This window comes from Phascolarctos cinereus, unplaced genomic scaffold (assembly GCF_003287225.1).
Source record: "Phascolarctos cinereus isolate Bilbo 61053 unplaced genomic scaffold, phaCin_HiC Scaffold_5;HRSCAF=322, whole genome shotgun sequence".
Taxonomy (NCBI): domain Eukaryota; kingdom Metazoa; phylum Chordata; class Mammalia; order Diprotodontia; family Phascolarctidae; genus Phascolarctos; species Phascolarctos cinereus.
The window spans coordinates 36,013,059-36,035,299 of NW_027555958.1; the positions used below are offsets into that span (position 1 = coordinate 36,013,059).

Here is a 22,241-nt window from a genome sequence, read left to right on the forward strand (position 1 = left end):
CGTACTTCAGTGACCTCTGATTGCGTTGGGCTAGATATTCTTTCTCCTACCACAGATTTCCCCTCCTCTGTGACTCAGCAGAAGGTTTTTGAATCACTGTGGCCAGAAAATGCATCAACCTGTTGTATCATGCCCCTCCCTCGATGTCCTGAGGTCGATAGCCCTGTTCATTGACAGGCCCATTAGAAATCTGTCCCCCAGGCATTACTGACCAGAGCTTACCTAGGAGGTCACCACCTCCAGGCTGGCAAGAGGCAGCGGTCAGAACAGGGTTTCGAATCGCCCTTGGCAGCCCTGTCCCTGGGGTGACCTAATTTTAGTGCAATCACTAAGTTGTTTCTAAGATGAAAGTGTCATATTTTTACACTTGGGCCTGTTCAAAGCTCCAGTCTCATGCCTTTCTTCTTGGCAGTCTGTAGGAAAGAGAGAACTCTTCTTGCCTAGAACAGATGATTCAGTTTTACTTAGTTTAGAAGGTGGAGAAAGGCATATGGGATGGCAGTCCTTTTGAGCCCTGAGATTAATTCGTGACTGGTTATTTTGAAAACTAATGTAATTACTTAAGAGTATTTCTTTCATTATATATCTGAAGTTAACACAACTCCTGGCAGTTTTCATAATTAAAAAAATGTTAGTAAGTCTTAGGAAAACTAGATTTTCTTTACTGTAGGAAATTATTTTTCAGTGTTGTGTTGAATTTTGTTGTTCATGATAACTAGGCTGATACCTTTACTTTAAAGAGGAAAGTTCTTTTAACTGTTTAGGGAAAATTTATGAGGCATGATGTGATAAAATATACACGTTTTGTTGGGCCGTAAAAGTGTTGCTTAATCCTATTGGACTCCTGCCTGAAGTTTCCTTTCCATTCAGATGTGTAAGGCTTTTTGAGAGGGGGAGGGAGATGATAGTGGAAGAAGTATTTCAAAATCTAAACCCTACAATGTGCCTTCTGTTCACAGCTGAATTGTTTGATAAATTGCACTTGATTCCATATTAGAGCATAGAATTAGCATTTTAGGGCTTGATCAGCTATATAGTCAGCTATATAGGGTATATAGCAAAATATTGCAGGACCTCAGGCCTTGCTCAGTAATCCTTGTTCTTTTTCTACTTCTCCTCTTCCTCAAAATCTGGATTTTTCAGTTGGGGCGCTCCCAGAAAATAGCAAAGTCAGACTGGCTGGGCTCTGGGGCCCTCCCTTCTTACTGTCCCTCGCTACTTCTCATCTTCATGAGTCACTTGTAACCCAGTCGTTTTGAGTGAACCCAGATGCATTCTGCCATGCTGACATTGGCCTGGGACATCTTCTCTGTGGTGCCTGTCACTGGCTTGTGCTCCCTTCCAGCCCTGGTCCTCTCTCCTTTACCTGCCTGCCGGGGGGGCGTTTCTTTTCAGTCTCTTGGCAGTGTGTCTGGTTGCCAGTGGAGTACTGGGGCCCGTTCAGCTGCCTAGGCCTTTTTCCTAGTCCCATCATACCCCTCCTGGCAGCACAGTCTTTTCAAGGTTTCAGTTACACGCCTAGTCCTTTATCTTTCCAGGAATCTTATGTAATTCTGGATATGCACAGGAGCACCTTGCCTTGTTCAGTGGTAGCTGTTAGTGTTTCCCTCTATCAAGCGCTCAGGAGTTTTAAATAAATTTATTTTGTTTTTATATCTTTATCTTTTTACATCTGAGCATAAATGCCACCTCTACTCCTGCTACCAACTGAGCACTTTCTAACAAAGAAAGCCAGTGAAGCAGAACCAGGCGACGCAGTGACTGTGGAATCTCACCATGTATGTAGTATCCCACCCACAGCCTTTGTCTCTTACCTCTCTACCCAAAGGAGGGAAGTTCTGCTTCATCTCTTCTCTGGAGCCACGATGTATCTTGACAGTGACTCCACATTGAGTTTGGCTCTAGAATTTTTGATTGTCGTCATTGTGTTTATATTGGTCAGTGGGCATATTGTTCAGTAAACATTTATGAAGCCCCTGCTCTGTGCCAGCCACTATGCTGAGTGCCACAGCTACTAATCGGAAAAGTAAGAGCAGTTCCTGCCTTCAGGGAGCTTCCTGCCTGCTGGGGGGATGGTGTCCCTGGGGCTCTCTGGAAAGGAGAGGGCAGGGAGGAGTTCAGTGCTCCACCAGCCGTCCAGGCCACAGGGCTGGCTTGCTTCCCCCCTGCAGCAGCCCAGACAGGGCTTCCCCCCAGGTTTCTCTCAAGTCCTCCTCCTCCTCCTTTCTTATTACACTGGAATACCTTCCTACTCCTGAGTGTGCTGACTGCTCCCTACTCACTGACCGCCCACTCTGTTTCCAGGCTCTCTCCTTCCCTTCATCCCTTACTCCTTTCCTGTTCTGTGTTCCTCCTTCCTCCTTCAGTACAACCGAGTGCAGGCCTTTTCATGGTTAGCAACGCTGCACAGCATTCCCTGCCGATTTCCGGCTGCTTTTGGTAGAAGAGGGCTTGTTCTGTTCTCTTTTCCTGCCTCTGAGGAGCCCTCGGCTCCTTGGCCGGTTCCACTGAGATTGGGTGGTTGTGGCAGGACATGCACGCAGGTAGTGAGGTGCTCATCTTTTCGTGATCAGTGCTTTTTAACTGGATACTGATCATGGCCATGATTTTTTCCAAATATTTGACAGCTTGTTGTGTTTTGGATACCTTGAGCTTCGATCCCTCTGTGCTCGCCGAGTTGTTGGGCCCTTGGCCTTCCTTGTGTCGAGAGGGGCTGCTCTTTTTCTTAAATGCTATCCCTCCCTCCGTTCTGCGAGGGAATGCCGGGGGAATGTGGCTTCACTGCCTTGGAGGAGAGAGATGAGGAGACCCAAGGACCCTAGAACCTCTGTCAGCTCTTCTCCATTTAACATGCAGAGGGAGCCAGTATGGCCCAATAGAAAGTACTGCATGTGGAGGAGGAAGACTTGGGTTCAAATCCTGCCTTTGCAACTTAGTCACTTTTGGTTTCCTTACTGGTAAAAATGCAGGAATTGGAGGATGCAGCTTGGGGCCCCTTCTAGCCTTCACTCTGATGCTGCCCCCACAGGATGATTGGGGAAAACCCTCTCCAAACTTGTTTTCTCTTTCTCTGCTTAAAGTTTCTGAGTCATCACTGCTTGTGTTCTTCAACCTCCCCCGCCCCCGATTGACAAGGGTTTTTATTATTTTAAAATAGATTTTTATGGATAGTTTTTGCTTTTGCATCTCTTAAGATTTCTCCCCCTATCTCCCTCCCCATCCCTTATAAGGGGCTGGCTCCTGGATCTTCTCTGGGGCCAGGCTGGTGCATTACCTTTTCACAATGTGCAGTTTTATTGGCTCTGTGGCAGGTGTTGTCATAACAAGCTTCCTTTACTGGGCATCCTTTATCAAGGTCTTGCCTTGCACATCCTTACAGCATAGTCATCTTTCAGGATGTTTGTGTACCCTCATTGTTTTGTTTTTCCCTTTCATGGAGTGACTACTTGTTTCCACTTCTTTACTATCAAAAAAAAGCACGCTGTTAGAGATAATTTTGTTGTCTATGGGGCCTTTCTTATTGTCAGTCACCTCTTGGCCTAACAGTGGAATCTCTGGGTTCAAAGGTGTGAAATAGGTAACTTTCTCAGCACGATCCCACATTGCTTTCCAAAGCGACTGAACCCATTCACAGTTCTCTCAACAGTGTGTTAGTGTGCCCATCTTTCCACAGTTCCTCCATACATTGATTTTTTTATGTCTTTGACAGGTTTTCCAGTTTGCTTAGGGTGAGATAAAACCTGAGAGATGTTTTGATTTGCGTTTCTCTTATTGGTGATTTCAGGCATTCTTTTGTTTCATTGTTAATAGTTTGTGTTCTTTTGAGAACTGATTTGAACAGTTTTCTATTGGGTAGTGGCTTTTGGTCTTAGATATAGTTCTGTTATTTGTTTGTATATCTTCCATATCCCATCCTTATCAGCAATATTTGATAGCCTACCCTAATCAACCACTTCCCTTATTCTATGAGTTTTAATTTTCTTTGATGAAGCTTTTAGTTTTATGTAAACATTTTACTTTTTTAATCTTCTATAATTGGTGCTATCTCTTGTTGGATTAGAAATTCATTTTCTACCCTGTATCAGTTTATATTCTAAGCCACTTGTTGCCTTTGTTATATACCTGGATCTAGCTTATTTTCAAGCCATGTTCTCTTTCTGATTTCCCCAGAAATAGGTATTATTGTTTTATTTCTCTTATGCTTCTGTTCCTCTTCCACAGAAGGTCTTTTCTGTTCTCTTGGGTCCTATTTTTATACAGGCCTGCCTGCCTGCCTTCCTTCCTTCCTTCCTTCCTTCCTTCCTTCCTTCCTTCCTTCCTTCCTTCCTTCCTTCCTTCCTTCCTTCCTTCCTTCCTTCCTTCCTTCCTTCCTTCCTCCCTCCCTCCCTCCCTTCCTCCCTCCCTCCCTCCCTCCCTCCTTCCCTTCCTGCCGCTATGTTTGTGTCAGATGGAGCACATACCCATTTGGCTTTAGCCCTAGCACACAAGTGGCCTGGCAGCCTCAGCCTTCCCACAGTAGCAGAGATTACAGGTGTGCCCCAGCACACAATCTCTTCCCTGTCTCTTCTGAAGTACAGGCTACTCTATTCTGAAGGAATTCTGTTGTTTTCAGCTGTCCTCTCTGCCCATCCTCAACAGTCAAGTCAGCAAGCAGTTATGAACCACCTGCTGTGTTCCAGGCATTTTGCTGGTAATACACAGAAAAGCAAAAAGAGCCCTTGCCCCTGAGGAGCTCACAACTTAATGAATTAGAATTTCACTTTTGACGTGGGCCCTGGAATCTTCCGTCTTTCTTAGCATTTGGCCTGTTACAATTAAGCCTTCCCATTCCTGCCATCGCTAGCATTTTAAATGGTGCTCACAGAGATGGGAGGGCAGTATTGCAGCAGGCATGCAAGGTGGTAGAATGCAGTGCTGCAGCTTTCATTCTGCCGTGCCTGATTCTCCTTTGGGTTATTCTCCTTTTTTAAACGATCCTTTCCAGGATGAACTCGCTCGAGTCCTTGTTACTCTCTTTGATTCCCGACACTTACTCTACCAGCTGCTTTGGAACATGTTTTCTAAGGAAGTTGAGCTGGCAGACTCCATGCAGACGCTTTTTAGAGGGAACAGCTTGGCCAGTAAAATCATGACCTTCTGTTTTAAGGTTGGTATCTTCTCTCATCTCCCTTTGCCCTGCTCAGGGAGCAGAGGGCCACAGTTTACCATTTCCCAGCTGCCCCGGATCAGTACAATCACTGGCTTCTGCTTGTCCTTCTCTGTAGGTCTATGGTGCTACCTACCTGCAAAAGCTTCTGGAGCCTTTACTACGATTTGTGATCACATCCTCTGAATGGCAGCATGTCAGCTTTGAGGTCGATCCCACCAGGTTGGTAATGAGACAGCCATTCAGTTCCTCTTAAACTTGTCCTAGCTCCACAGGTATTCTCTGAGTGCCCACCATGCATAAGGCACTGCTGGGGGCAGGACTCAAATGAACCCAGCCCCCCTCGGGCATTTTCTCTCCTGGGGTGGAGCGGGTCATTGGAGGAGTGAGCACCATGTCAGCGGAGGGCTTGGCGAGGGTGAGGTTAGCACAGAGTGCCTTCCACGTGTGGGGCTCTGCCTGTGTAAAGAGTGGAGAGAGAAGATGGGATGCTAGGCTTGTGGAGCAGCTCGAATGGTCAGTGACAGAAAACAAGGCTGAGGAAGACGACCTGGAAGTCAGGCCATGGAGAGCCGTGGCTGGGAGAGCTCTGCATCTCACACCTCCAATGGGGAGGAGCACTTGGGCAAGTGCTTGGATCTGGATTGGAGGAGGGAGAAGCCAACGATGGGGGTGGCATCAAGAGGCGCCTGCAGTAACGTGAGCCGGCGAGGAGAGGGCAGAGAAGGAAAGGGTGGATGGGGGAGACATCGTGGACACGGGCTGGAGCAGACCTGGCAGCTGAGGGGCAGGGGGAGGAAGTGAACATATCTCCAGGCAGCAGAAGGCCTGAGAGAGCAGCACCAGATCTGAGGGAGAAGGCAGTGCCTGGGGCGAGATGGCCACGGCTGGGTCACAGTGGCTGGCTCTGCAGAGAAGAGTGGTCACGTGAGGCATGCAAAGAGGCCTTGGCACCGAGCAGCGAAGCAGTCATGTCTAACCAGGAAGAGGCGTGAAGTCTGATGACGAAGGGTAGAAGCTGGGGGAAGGTGAAGAAAGGCAGCTGGAAAGCCAACTGTTCTCGGAGTTGGAAGGAAGGAGAGCTAGAGGATAACGTGTAAAGGGAAACAGTGTCAAGTGAAGGGTGTCTGAGGATGGAGGAGAGTGGTCATGTCTGTAGGCATCAGGAAGGGAGCAACGAGAAACTGAAAGAGGGCAGATCAAGGCACTGGCTCCCAGAAGACGTGGGAGGGATGGCCAAGGACCTTGGTGAGAAGAGTGAGAGAGAATGGAGAATGGTGTGAAGTACTGAGTAAGGGAGAAGGGGTGACTTCTGTCTTATTCCGAAGAAGGAGGCAAGGTCTTTGGCTGAGAAGAGCCTAGGGTTGAGTGTTGGAGGAGAGAGAGCAGCAGATGCTGCCTAGAGTGTGTTAGAGAGTTAACCAGAGAAGAAGAAAAGGCTTGTTTTGTGTTAGTGAGAGTCCCAGGAAAGATTAGATGCATGTATTTGTAGTGGACCCATTCAGCAAAGTTGCCTGTCTTTTTTTTTTTTTTTTGTTATGTTCAGCATTGAATTAGGAACACAGAAAATAGCAGGAGCTCCCTGTGGTTGGAAGACACAAGTGGTGAGGGCCAGGGAGCAAGGAATTTGGGGGGTAGTTCAACTGATCGCATAAAGAGTCGAGAGTGTGAAAGGAGGAAGGTAAGGCCAGGGCAGCAGAGATTGATGAGGAAAGCCTGCAGTGTGGAATGATCAAAGAGAGGAGTTTGAAAGTTCCAGATCAGGGGTAGAGCAGAGATATCACTCTTGGGAGATGGGCTGATGAATTGAGGGCCAAGGCGTTTCAGGGGACATCACTTTGTGGACTGAAAAAGTCCAGGGAACTTTTTGAGAAAGAAAGGAGCATGATCCCAAGATTGTTGTGACATGATTAAGGACCAGGTGGTATAGACTGGTGATGTCAACCTCAAAACCAGGTGAGTTTGCCAGGTTGGCTGAGTTATGGCATAGAATCTGGAAGCCACAGTGAGGAGCAAACAATACGTCTTCTTCTTGCCCTGGTGTGTTGGTGGGCACAAGACAAGGAACACCTCAAACTGGGGCACAGGGACGGGGTTCACTGGCTTCTTTGAGCAATAGAACATGGGCCGAGGTTGACAGAGCTCTCAGATGGTGGGAAACTTCCACTGAGCAGACAGTGATGAGCACTTGTGGATACCCTGGGAGGAGGAGGCAGGAGTCTGCTAGCTTACAGGACAGGGAAGTACCAGTGGCTCACTTCCCTACCCTCCAGGGTCCTGGGCTGGTCATTGTTTTCTTGTTCTCTCTCTGTATGTTAAGGAGCAGGGGGTAGAGACCACGAGGTGGTGGGTTTGTGTACCTGGGTTAATTAGTACCTGCCAAGGGTACCTGCTCCACTCTTCTGTCCCAGCTTGAGGATTGTACTTGGTGTCTGAATTCTAAAGCTCAGACAGGATTCTAGTGATGAGAGACCTGATGTTGGCATGCTTTATGGTCTCGTAGGTTGGAGGCATTGATTTTCTCACATGATTCATTGACCAGGTGGTACCCCTGCACATGGCTGTAACCTTGGTGTTGAGAAGACCTTTAGCCCAGTTTGAGAAAGAGGCCAGAGCTGGAGTCTCACCCTTCCTCATTCTGTGGAGAGTGAGGGGAGTAGGTAGTGGCCCCCATGTTAACTTTCCTTAAATCAAGTGGCAACGTTCTCCTGTCTCCATGCGCAAGTTGGAGTTTTCCACTGTCATTTCGTCTTCGCTTCAAACTTCTGATCATGAGTTTTACTCCATCTGTCACTGTTTGGTTCCTCTGTTAAAACTTGACATTTTTGCTTCTTATCTATAAAACCTGTTAAAATTCAAGATTAACAAAGTGAAACACACCGTGGAACTCTAGAATTGGCCAAGCAAACCTTTTGAACAGTCTTAGGGAGTTAAGGTAAATTAGAGGGAGAAAACTTGAGCAATTCTGCTTATTTATGACTTCTCTAGAAGGACATTTTAAACTGTAGCCAGGTATCAGCTGGAGCAGCTACCCCAAAGATGTCTCCTGTTTCCCTAGTTACTGATGCCTTCCTGTCCTGGCACTGTGCTAGTGCAGTAAGAGTGAGAGAAATGCTTACATTTGAGTGAGTGGACAGCTAAGACAGATAAAGGAAGAATCTTCGTCATTCGTAGACATGATCTATCTTTTGGTCACTGGGTTTGTGGGTTGTGGCATCATAATGTCGGTGGCATGCAGTTAGCAACTTTTTTGCCCGTGTTTCAGAACTGAAGTATTTTGAGGATATCCTTTAAATTAATCTTTTTGTTCTCCCTCATATTAAAATAAAGTGTGACACTTGCACTTGCCAGTGTGACTCATTGTCATGCTGAGGATGGGAGAGATAGACACGGCCCAGGGCCACCTTCTTCCCCTTTTCCTGGACCTGGATCCCTGGGGCGCTGTCTTGCTCACAATCCTCTTTTAAATGTGTAAAATAAAACATATCAGATTATAAAGGAAGCCAATTATCTTGAAATATGATTATCCAAACATTTTTTAAAAACGGTGAAACAAACACAAATTCAGAGACGTCAGTTGCAGAAGCCCTGGGATGGTTTCATGGAGGAATTGTCATTCAAGTTGGACAGCAAAGTGTCCTGATCTTCCCCGTGACCAGACTCTTCGTCTTCTCCTCGATTAGCAACTGCCTCATTTTTATTAATGGTAGTTGCAAGGCTTAAATTTGTTGATGCCCTCTACCCGCCTCCTTCCTTTCCCAGACTTGTATGACTTCCGGTGAGGCCACAGTTTCCTCAGCTATAAATTGAGGGGGTTAGGATATATTCAGTGACCATAACGTTGTTTGTAGACAGATCCCTGAAACAAAGTCAAATTCTGACTGATGGCGCAACCAGTGAATATCCTGGAGAAGGTTCGTTGAAACCTGACCTCCTCCCTTATGTCACAGATGTGGGGCATGCTGAGACAGAGCAGTGTAGGCACTGGGAGGCTTGGTCTCCGAAGAAGGCCCAGTGACTGTTCTTTTGTCACAGGCGGGCTCGTCATCGGGTGCAGCTGATCAGAACACATCCCTGTTTCTGACGCCTCATTTGGCTCTCCTCTGGGTAGGGAGAAGGGCCCGAGATCCCTTTGTCCGTCCCTTCTTTGGGCCAAGCTTGGGCATTGTAGATGGTGGACACCAGCTTCTTTTTGTCATTTCTACTCTCTGTGCATGCGGCCGTGGCGATTGTGTGTATTGGCTCTGTCTGCTTCGCTGGCATCCGTTCGTGGCAGTTTTCCTCTGTATTTTCTCTTCCTCCTTCATATTCCTTGTTCATTCTGGTGCTGCCCTGGGCTGTCACGGTCACACATGATAACTTTGTTCAGCTCTTCCCCAGGCAGTGGGCACCCACTTTGTTTATAGTTCTTTGCATCTCCAAAAAGTGCTGCTGTAAATGTTTTGGTGCAAATGAGAGGAAGGAAATAAGCATTTTTATAGTACCTACTATGTGCCAGGCCCTGTGCCAAGCACTTTACAATGACCTCATTTGATTCTCACCCTAGCAATCCTATGAGCGAGGCACTTATTATCCCCATTTTACAGTTGAGGAAACTGAGGCAGAGATTCAATGATTTGCCCAGAGTCACACAGCTAGTAAGTGTTCAAAGCAGGATTTGAATTGGTTTTCTCTAGGCCTAGTGTTCTCTCCACTGTGGAACCTTCTTTCTGTTTTGAACCTCCTTAGGTTATAGGCCCAAGCAGTAAGATCTCTGGGTCAGAAGGTATAAACATTCTAGTTACTTTCTTAGCATGATTCCAAATGATTTTCCAGAATGTTTGGAGTATTTTGCATCTCCACCTACAATATACTATTGTCCCTGTTAATATATAGCCCCTCTAATATTTATTATTAATAAAATGTATATACTTCAAAAAATGAAAGCTTATCCCACTCATATCCCTTCCTCCTCTAAATCTGTGATCCTTCCCTGGAATATCCTCAGCCATTCCTTTTGCATTGTACAGCCTCCCACCCTTTGGAGCCTGAGTCCTACCACAAAGTTTTCCCTCTAATCTCAAAAATATGAATATTTGAGCCCCTTTATTCCTGGTATTTCAACCCACTGAATTTGACTGTCTTCAGACAGCAAATGTCTTGACTATCTGACTAATACATCAGTTTTATAAGAAGTTCACTAGCTCTTGATATCAAGAAAATCCAAGAAGGTGGATATAAATCAGTTGTTATTTGGCATCTCCTACTGGACAGTGCACTTTGAGAGACAGAGGAAGTACAAGATAGGGCCACTTCGTGACATGATAAGAAGTAAAGATTTAAATAACAGTTCCCAACCCATAATTGGACGTTTCAAATAGGAGCTCTGCAAGTATGAGAATAGAAGGAGCTGACCGATGGCTGAACACGGGCTCTTGAAGAGAGCCATTAAGTTGAGGAAGGAGAATGGGCTGCCACAGGAATGGTTAGAGAGGGGGAAGGAAAAATAAGGTTGTATTGGTGGGAGTTTGAAGGAGGACAGAAGGGTCAGAGGAGGTGAGTGGTGTCCGATGCTTCAGAGATGTTTAGGAAGAGGAAGGTTGGAAATTAGATTTGTCGGTTGGGGGATCAGTGGTCTTCAAGAGTACAATTCAGTGGAGACAGATTGTCTGTTGTCTGCACAGTGTTGTGGTGGTGGTGAGGTCTTAGTCAATACTGACTGAATGAATAAATGCAATGGAGCAGAGGAAAGTCATTGGTGAGTGTAAGGGAGGAGAGGAAGAGGTCCGTGGCTGCAGAGGGCACTGAGGGAGTCAGCAGTTTTTTCTGTGTGGCCCAGATTTTTCTTCTGGAAGAGGAGGAGAGTGATTGTTTCCCAAGATGTAATTGGCTGGGCGGGGCACACGGGAGGATGGGGATGCTCTTGCGGATAAGCAGTGGTTGGGTCTCCCTTTGTCCCGTCTGCAGGCTGGAGCACAGCGAGAGCCTTGAGGACAACCAGCGGAATCTCCTGCAGATGACCGAGAAGTTCTTCCACGCCATCATCGGCTCCTCCTCGGAGTTCCCCCCGCAGCTCCGCAGCGTGTGCCATTGCCTGTACCAGGTAGGCCTGGGCTTCGAGTGGCCGCCTTCCCCCTGAGTGAGGGAGGGTAGGAGGTGTGGATCGGCTTAGGAGGAGGAGGAGGAGGAGACTCAGAAAACATCGTGGTGGGGGGGGTGTTGGCGTCCTCTGTCCTGCTAAAGCCATGTTTCTTGTAGAGTCAGTAATAGATATAAGGACACCTGTAGTCCAGGTATTAGTGGTGTTTGAACTTCACTGGAGAGAGTTTTTTAACTTATCCTGTTCATATGTGAGACAGTATCCCATAATCGTCTTCCATTCCCAGGTTTTGTTTCGTCTTGTGTTAAAGCAGACTGGAGATGGTTTGTTTCTTGGTGTGATTTTTGTATTACCTCGACAGTGAATTTGTGTCTGGTATCTCTTGTTTCCTTTCACTTTTCCCTGTAGCATAGTTTGGTCCCAGAGCCCTCCTTGCCAGATGCTTCTTGGATCAGACCCTAATAGAGTAAGGAGGGGTCCTGGCTTCAGGGGGCTCGTCATTTTGGGAGAGTTGGTGCTGTGGTTCTCAGTGGCCACGGCCAGATGCATGTTCAGAAAGTTCTCGAGATCTGTGGTATGAGTAAGTCATCTTCCAGTAGGGCTCCAGAGACCTTGGCTTTCTGTAGAAGTGTTCGGGTCCCAGCATTTTGGGGGTGTGTGGGGGTTGGTGCTTCTTATGTAGGTGCTCCTGTCTCATCTTTCTCCAAGAAAGTTGCCAGCCTGCAGTCGTTAGTGCCTCACTTTAGTTGCTTAGCTACATGCATGAGACTCCCCCATTTAAGCAGCTGTTTCAGACCTCAGTGCATGTGGGGCTTGCGTTTTTTGCCCCCACGTGCTATTTAAAAACGTGTCATCTCTATCTGTAAAAATAATTTTCTCAAAATATACCAAGTAGATAAAGCAGTTGTTGAAATAAATGTCTTTTCCTTTATTATGGATTTTCTGCACTTGCAAAGAAATAAAGCCCAGGGAAACTGTCGGTGAGTCAAGCTAGTTCAGTGGAAAATGGCCTTGAACCCAAAAGACGATGTCCTGTTCTGGGCTGGACTTTATAGGAGTTGGTTTGAAAGTTCCATTTTGTGTTCTTTGTGTCTGCAACATTGGGATGGACTTCAGTAGAGGCTCCATGTAAATGGTAGTTTGGTCAGGCTCCTTGGGGTGACCAGATTATAACTGACGGAGGCCTCCACTTGCTATCACTGTAGCCTCCTAGAATAGGAGGCAGGAGGGCCGGCTTCCAACTCTGTTGGGTCACAAACCTTCACTGCCTTGGATTCAGCCTTTCTGGACCTCGTCTCTTCCTCTGGGTTAGAACGGGTCTGTGTGAAGCCTCATGTTCTTTGATCCCTTCCTCTGGGCTCTCCTGGGTTTGGAGATCTTCCTCTGGTTTAGCCCCAGGAGGAAGGGCCCCATCCAGGAACGTGCTTCCTTGAAACATCAGGTCTGTGAGGAAGGGAGCCTAATACTCCCCAGCTCTTGAGGCAGCATGCTTTGGTGTAACTTTTCCAATCGAAACCCTTCCTTGGAGGCGTCCTGACTTTTAAAGGGAAATGAAGATGCACTTCCCATCTCAGGGGAGAGGACTTGTATTTGGTGAATGATATGCATGCGTCATAGTCCTTAACTGCAGTGGAAAGAGGTCTGTTTTTAGTGGTCTGCTGAATGATTCATTTTGTGCTTTCACAGCCCGAGAGCATGCATTGTCAGCGTGCATGATTTCATTAGCCTCTCTATGATCTCATCAGCATGAGGCTCAGGCTCCAAAGTGTGGGTCACAATCCATCTTCCACTCTCTGCCCTCCTAAAAAGCCCCACTGTAGGGGACTTCCCCCCAGTGCACTGTAGAGGCTGCCACAGATTTCTCGACTTTGCCGGTTGCCAGTGGCCATCTCAGGTGCTCAGTCAGTTATCCTCTTACTGCCCAGCTGGCCATTCTGCCCTCATTCCTACTGCTTTTCCTGTGCATTCTCTGCTGGTACTGTCCTGGAACCCTCTGGCACCCAGCATACATCTCTCTGCTGGTTTGGGGTGGCCTTCAACTTCAGTATGGTATTTCATTCTTTTCAGTCATAAAGCATTACCAGGAGAAAAATTGGTGATAATAAGGTATGCCTTTTTTTTTTTTAGAGAGAAGCTTGGGATCACAAAAAGTAGGCAGCGTACCAAATGCAATCCCAAACATTCTGTGTCCTCTTTAATTCTGGGCCCAATTCACAATTCATCGGCAGTGTCTGTCCACGAGCCACGTGCTGATGGATCAGCTCAGTGGGTCAGCTCGTAGGCTGACCACGGGCATGCTTTGACCACTTGTTTTGGCCTGTGGGGCTGGTTAGATGAACCTGTCTTGAAGGAGGATCTGGGATGGCCAGAGGTTGACGTGTGCCGATTATGGCTGGAAGATCTCTGCCCATGGCTTGCATCATCCTCGGGGACATGGCAGAAGACGTCAGACCGGGATAACATGCTCCCAGTAGCTAACATCCATTTAGGACTTCAGCATTTTCCAAGGGCTTTAAATATGTCATCTCATCTATTCTGGGAACAAGCCTGAGGGCGAGGTGGTGTTAGCCTCATTTTATACACATGGAACCTGAGGCTAGAACCTTACACCACTTGCCTAGGACCACACAGCCAGTTAAGTGTCTGTGGCTGCCATTGAACTCAGGTCTTCCTCATCTAGCTCGCCTCATGGTGAGCATCTGTCTCTCTGTTCTATCCCTTGCTTGAGGGAGTTGAATTGAGTTATGTCTCTTGTTGCACTCTGAGAAAGCTTTTGTGATTTGAATGCAGGTGTAGGAGAGGGAAGCCTCAAAGTCAGCATTTCCTTTGACCCCAGAACTAGTGAGTGCAGGGGTTCTTGCCTTCTTGTCTTTTAGTCAGTTTCGCGACTGTAAAGCTGTGTTTGTAAAAACCTACTTAAAGATATAAAGATGCCTTCAGTCCCTGCATAGGTTATAAAGGTTCGAAGGAAGGTCCAGTAAAAGGGGGCATGCAGGCCTAGACTTGAAAAGCAGATGCCCCCTTTTACTGGACCATCCTTCGAGGCTTTCCAGCAGGGTGGAGCTAGGCATAGCCTTTTCTCCAGTAACGAAGCCTTTAGGAGGTCAGAGCCGCCCATACTTCTCTGTGAGGATCAGAATGCCCAGCCGGCGGCGAGCTCAGATTCGGGGTCCCTTTTCAAGATTCTCTCTGCATGCTGCTGCGGCCACTGCCTGTTGCTTAGTTATTTGGATATTTTTTCTTTTATCTTCTGCTCCTTTTAGCTCTGACAGTTGTTCTCGGTGCCTTTTAAAACTTTTGTTTGACTGGTAGGGAAAACAGGTCAGAGTATTCCCTAGTTCATGGATGAGATGCTTGGGCAGTCTTGAGAATGTCTTCTCTGGCCTTGAGCACCTGTAGCTAGGCTTCTGAGGCACAGAGTTTTTTGTGGATTATGTGTTGGCAAGATTGGTTGTCTTAGAAGCTTTTTAAGACAGTGTTAAGGTAAGCATTGTCACCTGGGTTGTGTGTATAGGTACATGTGTCAGTTAGGGGACATACACACACACACACACACACGCGTGCGCGCACACACACACACACACACACGCACGACCCCCCCCCCCTTGTGTCTGTTTGCATTTCATCTGAGTCTGTGAGGTAGGAGGTTGAGAATAAAGTCAGTGTTGGCTTAGGTGGAGACACCCATATAAGTACTTCTTGTAAGGCAATTATGATCCTGAAGTCAGCGCTAGTGAGCAGTCCTTTTGTGTTTTCTTGGTGACTCTGTCTCTCTGAGCACCTCTAGCTCCCCAGCAATGCAAAGCATTCTGTGAGAACTGTATACCTTAGCTGAAGATTTCTTGGAACAATTTGCTGTTCCCCACTTTTGAGTGGAAAGTAGAGGTTTTCTGGCCATGCTGACATTGACCATGTAAGGGAGAAGAAACTCTAAACCTGGTGTGCTCTGTTGTTGGCTTTGGGTGTGGAGGCGTCAATCAAGGGGTGCTTATATTCTAGCCAGAAATAGTAGAAGTGATGAAACCCAACATTTGCCTTGCCTTCTCTTTAGGGCTTTAACCGGAAAATGTAGGGAAATCAAAATCCAGGGTGAAACTTCACCCTCCAACTTGAGTTGATAGCCCATTTTCCATTCTGTTTGTGTTCCAGTGATTGTGTAATTTTCTGTACAAGTCGACATTGTTTTTGTTGCTGCATGTAGTTGGTGCTGTGACTTGTTTGTGCTCATCTCTGTTCTGTAGGCAACTTGCCACTCTCTCCTGAATAAAGCTACCGTAAAAGAAAAAAAGGAAAACAAAAAATCAGTAAGTCTGGAGCCCTTTTTATTAGCCATTTCTTTCAAAGCAAAACAAAAACTCTTTGCTATTTGAACATCTTCACCTCAGCCTAATGAATTCTCACCTTAAAATCATTCTACTAATTCTGGCACAAATAGCGTTCATTTCAATTAACCCTGGAATTAAGTTATTTAAACATTTTTTGCATGCCTTTGGTTTGATTTAACTCAAAGGCATTTGGGGTTTTTTCTTTACATTGGCTATTCTGGTCTAATTTTACCATCATTTTTAATGGTAAATGAATGCAAAAGAAACTTAATTTCAAGGCCTTAGGAAATGCTGAATCTTTTTATTTTTGTTTCTTGGTTTACAATAATTAGTGTGAGTGGTTTTTTCCCCCTTATAAATGAAAGCTTAGTTGTAAGGGATACAAGGGTTAGTTCCCTTAGTTGTAAGGGAAAGGTAAACTTCCCTTTCTAAATGTTCTCAGTTGGACTGAACCGGCCTCCAACTTGTGGCTGGCTGGAGCTGAACAGAGCAAGCCAGAGACAGGAGAGTCCTGAATCAAACAGAAGTTTAATTCAAAGTGAGGGAAACAGCTTACAAGCAAGGACAGATCTAGACACATGTGCCAGGGCCCTGCCCCGAGAGCCGGGACCCGAGGCAGGGTGGGGATATCCCACTGCTTCTACCAGTGCTTGCGCAGTGAGCTGTAGCCCTGACAGTGAGGGGGAACAGCAGCAGTGAGACAAGTTTGATTCATAGCAGGGCTTCGTGGCCGGGCCATCGGTACTTGTCCAAGCTTGTCCCGTGCTCATCCGAGTACAGAGGACACCTGGTGCTGGTCAAAGCAGTACAATAATTATGTGATTTTTGCCAGAGGGTGAGTGCAAAGGATTGTTGTTATGCCAAACTCAGGGCAAAGCTTACATGCTGGACCTTAGCTCTGAAAAACAGGGTGAATCCTTATATCTTGGCAGCATTTACCCAGGTTGTTGCTCGGTTTTATTGAATCCCAACCTCTGCCCATTTTTTTCTTTTGTCTAGTCAATTCACAAAAGAACATTTATGGCTTATTTTGCCGAAATTAATAATAATAATAATAATAATAATAATAATAATAATAATAATAATAATAATGATAGCTAACACATGCATAATAGTGCCTACGGTGTGTCAGGCACCATGCTGAGCACTTTAGAGTTATTGTCTCATCTGATCCTCACAAAGCCCTGGGAGGGAGGTGCTGTTATGGCCCAAGTTTTACAGATGAAGGAACTGAGGCAGGCAGAGGTGAAATGACTAGGGTCACACAGCTAGTAAGTGTCTGAGGCCACATTTGAACTCAGGTCTTCCTAACTCTACAAAGGTATTATTTACTTTTTAAAAAATCACTTTCAAAATTATAGTTTGACAGCCTATACTAGATAGCTTGGCTAGGTCCTAGAAGCTTTCTTATAACCCACTTGAACTTGTGGACAATTATTTCACAACTTTTAAATAATTAATTTAAAAAATAAAATGCCTTAGGATATAGTAGCTACTGTATAATTAATTTTCTTTTTAAATTTTGAGGACTAAAACTGTGGTTTATAGAATGGCAACACTGTTAAGCATGCCCACTGAAGAGTTTCTTCTTGGCTTTGCGATACTAATTAAACCTGCTAATAGCAATTAGAACACACTGCATCTCTACTCCTTGATTAAACATTTCTTTCTAATACTTCAGCCTTTATTCCTCAGCACAAATGAGTTTAACTTCCTATACACTGCCATGATGTTGAAATTAATGATGGATTCTAAGCCTTTTGCTTGGTGTTGTGCTGACTGATGCCTCTGTTTCACTGAGGCACACAAATTCAAACCTGTCCCAGCCCCCTTCTCCCTAGAGCATGTTTCTTAGCCCTCTTGTCTATCTTCATTGTGTTTTTTTTTTCTGAATTTGCTCTGCTTTTCTCTGAAACATTCCTGCCATTCCTGAGGTGCTTTCCGAATGACATTTTGAAAGTTTGTGGATAACATGAAATGTTGGAATGCCTTTTCTACACCAGTACAGGTGCTATTGGGCATTATGGAATCGTAACAAAAGTAAGTGGTAACATCCAGCGGGGAGCCCCAGCATGGTTCAGAGGACATTGCAGATTAAGCCAAGAAGGTGTCGTCACTCTACGTTCCAAGTGTCAGTTTGGGAGCTCTTTGGTTGCTTAAATGAACTTGTCACTTCGAGAAAGGCCACACAAAGTGGGGGAGGAGTCTTTTCAGTCCTCTGGAAGAAACACTTGGAAGTGCTATTGTTTGTTGTTGTGAAGATGTATTCAAACTTTGTTTCTTTTGAACAGTCACTGTAAGTGCATCCGTCACACGACTGTGCACCCCCACATGTTGGTATCACTGTTCCTAGAGCTGTTTCTTAACTGTATTTAAATTAATGGTTATAATTCATATCTAAAATAAAGGAACAATTGGATTTGGCCAATGTGGAATCAAAAAATTGCCTATATGTAGAAGAAATTTTATGTTGAATTTCTATAGATTCAAGTTTTCTTTCTTTTTTTCTTATAATTCTGTTGTTTTTGTTTTTCTTGAATATTTGTGCAACATTCCAGTTGGTAGAGGAGAGAGAAATGATGCTTTCCTAAGGGGGCTCTTTTGTAGAATTTTTTATACAAAAAATTTTTTGGTGGTATGAATTCTTGCCCCTTCCTGGTTCCCGAGATGATTTGCTGATAACTCTCAGTGAATGGATGGGTGATGATATGCTAGAACGATCTCCCAGCTGAGATTTTCCTGGGCCTCATAGCCTGGATGGCTAGTCCTGTTAGACTGCTAGTAGCTTTAAGCTGAGGGGAGGTAATGGTGCTGGAGAATGTATGGCAAAGGTGGGTTTTCAGTTTTCCTTCAAGAAGAGAAGTAATTGAGAATTGTATTCGTAAGCTTGTGGGGTTGGGTAGTGTTACAAAGAAATCTCTTGTAAATGTATCTGTCACATTTGAAAACCCAATGCTTTCCAGAGTTGGAAGCTGTTGCTGCTTTGGAAACTATTTTAGAAAGCCCTTACCCTGCCTGCCCCTTGTGTCAAAGCTCTCGAAAGCCTTCACTTTAGTAACAGTGATGACGATGAGGGAATTCTTTCATTATGCCTCTGGCAGGCAGCATGTGTCTGAAAATATCAGTCAAAATCAGTCAATAAATAAACATTTATTAAATGCGTACTTACTGCTAGGCACCTGCCCTCAGGGAGCTTTTACATCCTACAACTGAGTCTTGTAACATGGATGGAAGAAAACCCTCTTTGGGGCAGAATTCTGCCCAGTCTGAGTTTTAGGAGTACAGGAATGGAGACTTCACTTAGTGAAGCCTCTGTGAAAAGCAGCTGTTGTTCTCCCACTTACAGGACAGCTCTGTTACTGAAAACATGTTTGTACAAACAAATTCTCTCCATCAAACCCAGTTTGCTCATCCCCTTCTGATACGTGATTGCAATGTTCCTGGGGCTGCTGCCCATCTGGCCCTTTGCTGTTCTCTCCAGCTGAGGCAGCCCCTGTAACCACAATGAGTGATACCTGGGTCGGGGGGGGGGGGGGGGGCGGGTGCAGTTAGGGAAGAGACACACAAAACTGTGCCAAAGGCATTCCCCAGCATGTAACTTGATAACACAGTTTTATGTGTTAAAGAGCTTTATATCAAGAGATAATTTTGTAAGGAGGAGGTCGTTTAAGATGTTTTCCTTTTCTAACTCTTCATTGTGAGGGTATAACATTAACAGAAGTAGATAGGGAAACAGTCCATTTTAAAACAAAGTAGGAAACGCTAAAACATGATATTTGCCTTCTCTTCCCTGCTGGTAGAGTCCTTTTTTCTTTTCGCCCCCCCCCCCAAGAATTCCCCCTCCTTCATGGCTTAAATAGAACACCACCCCTGGTGTTATAAAAAACATTCTGGGGAAGAGAAGGGCCTGGCTTCACTCAGGGGGATCTCAGCACAGTTTCCTCTCGATTTTATGCAAGGTGAGCCAGTTACTGGAGAAACTGAGCTGGAGAGAGAGGCCATTGGCCCCTTGAGAATGCTTAATAACTTAGTCAGGACTTGAGAATGTGGCCTCTGCATTCCACAAGTTGTCTATATTATTTCATTTCCTTTATGATCTAGCTTAGAGGGGCTTTATTCTACTTGCAGTGAAATTGTATGCTTGATGGCTTTGAAATTAAGATCTCTTTTCAAGGCTCTTCTGCTTAATTCATGTCAATGACCTATTTTCTTTTGCATCTTATTTGTGCAAGTCAAGACCTGAATGTGAATGTTGCTTCCTGTTTTCTGGAAAGGGCTTCACAGGCCTGTTGTGTGGATGGACGTCTGGAGGAATGAGAGCCTGGGTAGTTGTGGTTCCCTTTTACCCTTTGTCTTCCTTGAATTTAAGCCATGCACTAATCGCTCTGACCTCTTTGGTTTTAGGTTGTTAGCCAGAGATTCCCTCAAAACAGCATTGGCGCCGTGGGGAGCGCCATGTTCCTGAGATTCATCAACCCTGCTGTTGTCTCTCCCTACGAGGCAGGGATTTTAGAGAGAAAACCGCTCCCTAGAATTGAAAGGGGACTGAAGCTGATGTCAAAGGTGATGAATTACTTTGATGTTCGGCTGTCTTAATTTTCATCCTGTTCACTGGAAAATCCCTTTCTTAACTCCCTAGCTAGTCTATGAGGTTTTCATTTTCAGAACTGTCTTTTGAATATTGAAAATGTATCATTTAGCGTTCTGTTATTTTTCTTCCACTTATTGCATATTTGATCATGTATGAAGGCACTCTGCAGCCTGACATCCAAGGGAGCGCTTCACTATGAGACCCTCTCTTAAGCAATTTGTTTGACACAAATGCTTTTTGTCTGGTGATTTGAGGGTGTGTTAAGTAACTGAAGATACAGGTAGACTTATGGGGGATTTTGCCTTGAAAGATGCTTGTATTATATGCACCATGTTATCTGATACAGTCACTTATGTGAAGAAAACAGTCTGTAGACCTAGTACATCTAATGAATTGGAGGAAATGAATCAAAGTGTCTGATCATATTAAAAAGAAATGTCTAGTGAGAAATTTTGTAAAAGGAAATGCATAGTTTTGATGTGGTCTGCATTGTTTGGTGACCTTTTTGTGTTTAGATACTTCAGAGCATTGCCAATCACGTCCTCTTCACAAAAGAAGAGTATATGAGGCCCTTTAACGATTTTGTGAAAAGCAACTTTGATGTAGCACGGAGGTAAGCAGCTAATTGTCTGTATCCTCCCCCAGTTCCGCTTCAGGAAGTTTTGAAGCCACATGGAAATGCTGTATTTGTATGTTTGTTTGCATTCATTCATGCATTCATTCATTCATTCATTCATTTGTTCCTTCCTCTTTTGAGATGAGAGACTATGGTATAGTGCAATATAAGGCTTAGATTCCCATTTGATGGGACTTGGGTTTGAATCTCATCTTTGACACACCCTGGTTGTGTGACTGGGCAAGTCCCTTGACCCCTTGGTACCCCAGGCCATTCTCCAAGACTTTCTTTCTGTTTTTTCAATTTTATTTTTAAATTAATTAATTTATTTTTAGTTTTCAGCATTCACTTCCATAAGATTTTGAGTTTTAAATTTTCTCCCCCTGCTTCCCTTCCCCCTTCCCCAAGATAGCATGCAGTTTGATATAGGCTCTACATATACATTCATATTAAACATATTTTCATATTAGTTATATTGTAAAGAAATATTAGAACCAATGGGAGGAACCATGAGAAAGAAGAAACAAAACCAAACCAAAAGAAAGAGAGCAAATAGTATGCTTCGATCTGCATTTCAGTTACAGAAGAGCCAGGCTGCATTCATATAGGGAGGGTCCTTCTGGGAGTGCCTGGACCACTGAAATCACAGCCCTGCTCCAAACCACTCTCTTCCTCATTTATCTCGAGTGTCTCATCTCCATTCTGGGAGGAGCTCTTGCCTGGATCTTGCTTTTTTCTCTCTTGTGGGGCAAATCCACAGCTGTTTGGTTTTTCATTGTGTGATAGAGTCAGTCTTCATTATTTTACATTGATTTCCATGTTAGGATACTAAAAAAAATCTGAGTTGCATTTTGACATTTGTAATTTACTAAAAACACTTTAGGAAAACCCCCCCCCCCACACACACACATACACATCCAAAACATTGGGCCTTTTTTCTCCCAATATATGTTTATTTATTTCATTAAATATTTCCCAATTACATGTAAAACATAATCTTAACATTAATTTAGAAAAATTTTTGAGTTCCAGATTTTCTCCCTCCCTCTTACTCCTCCTCCCTTCTTGAGAAGGGAAGCAGTTTGGTATTGATTATACATGGGAGGTCATGTAAAACATTTCCACATTAGCCATGTTGCAAAAGAAAATACAGACCAAAAAAAAAAAGAAAGAAAGAAAGTTTAAAAAATACACTTCAGTCTGTATTCAGAGTTCATCAATTCTCTCTCTGGAGGTGGATAGCATTTTTAATCATTGATCCTTTGGAATTGTCTTGGATCATTGTCTTGATCCAATTAGCTAAGTCTTTTACAATTGATCCTTGTTACAACATTGCTTTTACTGTTTACAGTGTTCTTCTGGTTCTGCTCACTTCACTTTGCATCAATTCATATAGGTCTTCCCAGGTTTTTCTGAAACCATCCCTGTTTGTCATTTCTTGTAGCACAATAGTATTCCATCACAAATCATAGGCCACAACTCCT

The 22,241-nt window shown here is 44.8% G+C and overlaps 1 protein-coding gene across 12 annotated transcripts in view; it reads left to right on the forward strand.

Annotated features, from left to right (window-relative positions):
• NF1 (neurofibromin 1) overlaps window positions 1-22,241 on the forward strand; it is a 248,319-nt gene that overhangs the window by 121,896 nt on the left and 104,182 nt on the right. For 10 of the 12 annotated variants that reach the window (XM_078154810.1, XM_078154813.1, XM_078154812.1 and 7 more), the window contains 6 exons: window positions 4,985-5,146; window positions 5,265-5,368; window positions 11,093-11,228; window positions 15,467-15,529; window positions 19,955-20,113; window positions 20,657-20,754. In XM_078154810.1, the coding sequence (XP_078010936.1) occupies window positions 4,985-5,146; window positions 5,265-5,368; window positions 11,093-11,228; window positions 15,467-15,529; window positions 19,955-20,113; window positions 20,657-20,754 (722 nt within the window). The remainder of the gene's footprint in view (window positions 1-4,984; window positions 5,147-5,264; window positions 5,369-11,092; window positions 11,229-15,466; window positions 15,530-19,954; window positions 20,114-20,656; window positions 20,755-22,241) is intronic. The other 2 variants (XM_078154817.1, XM_020963236.2) reach the window with 1 other exon arrangement.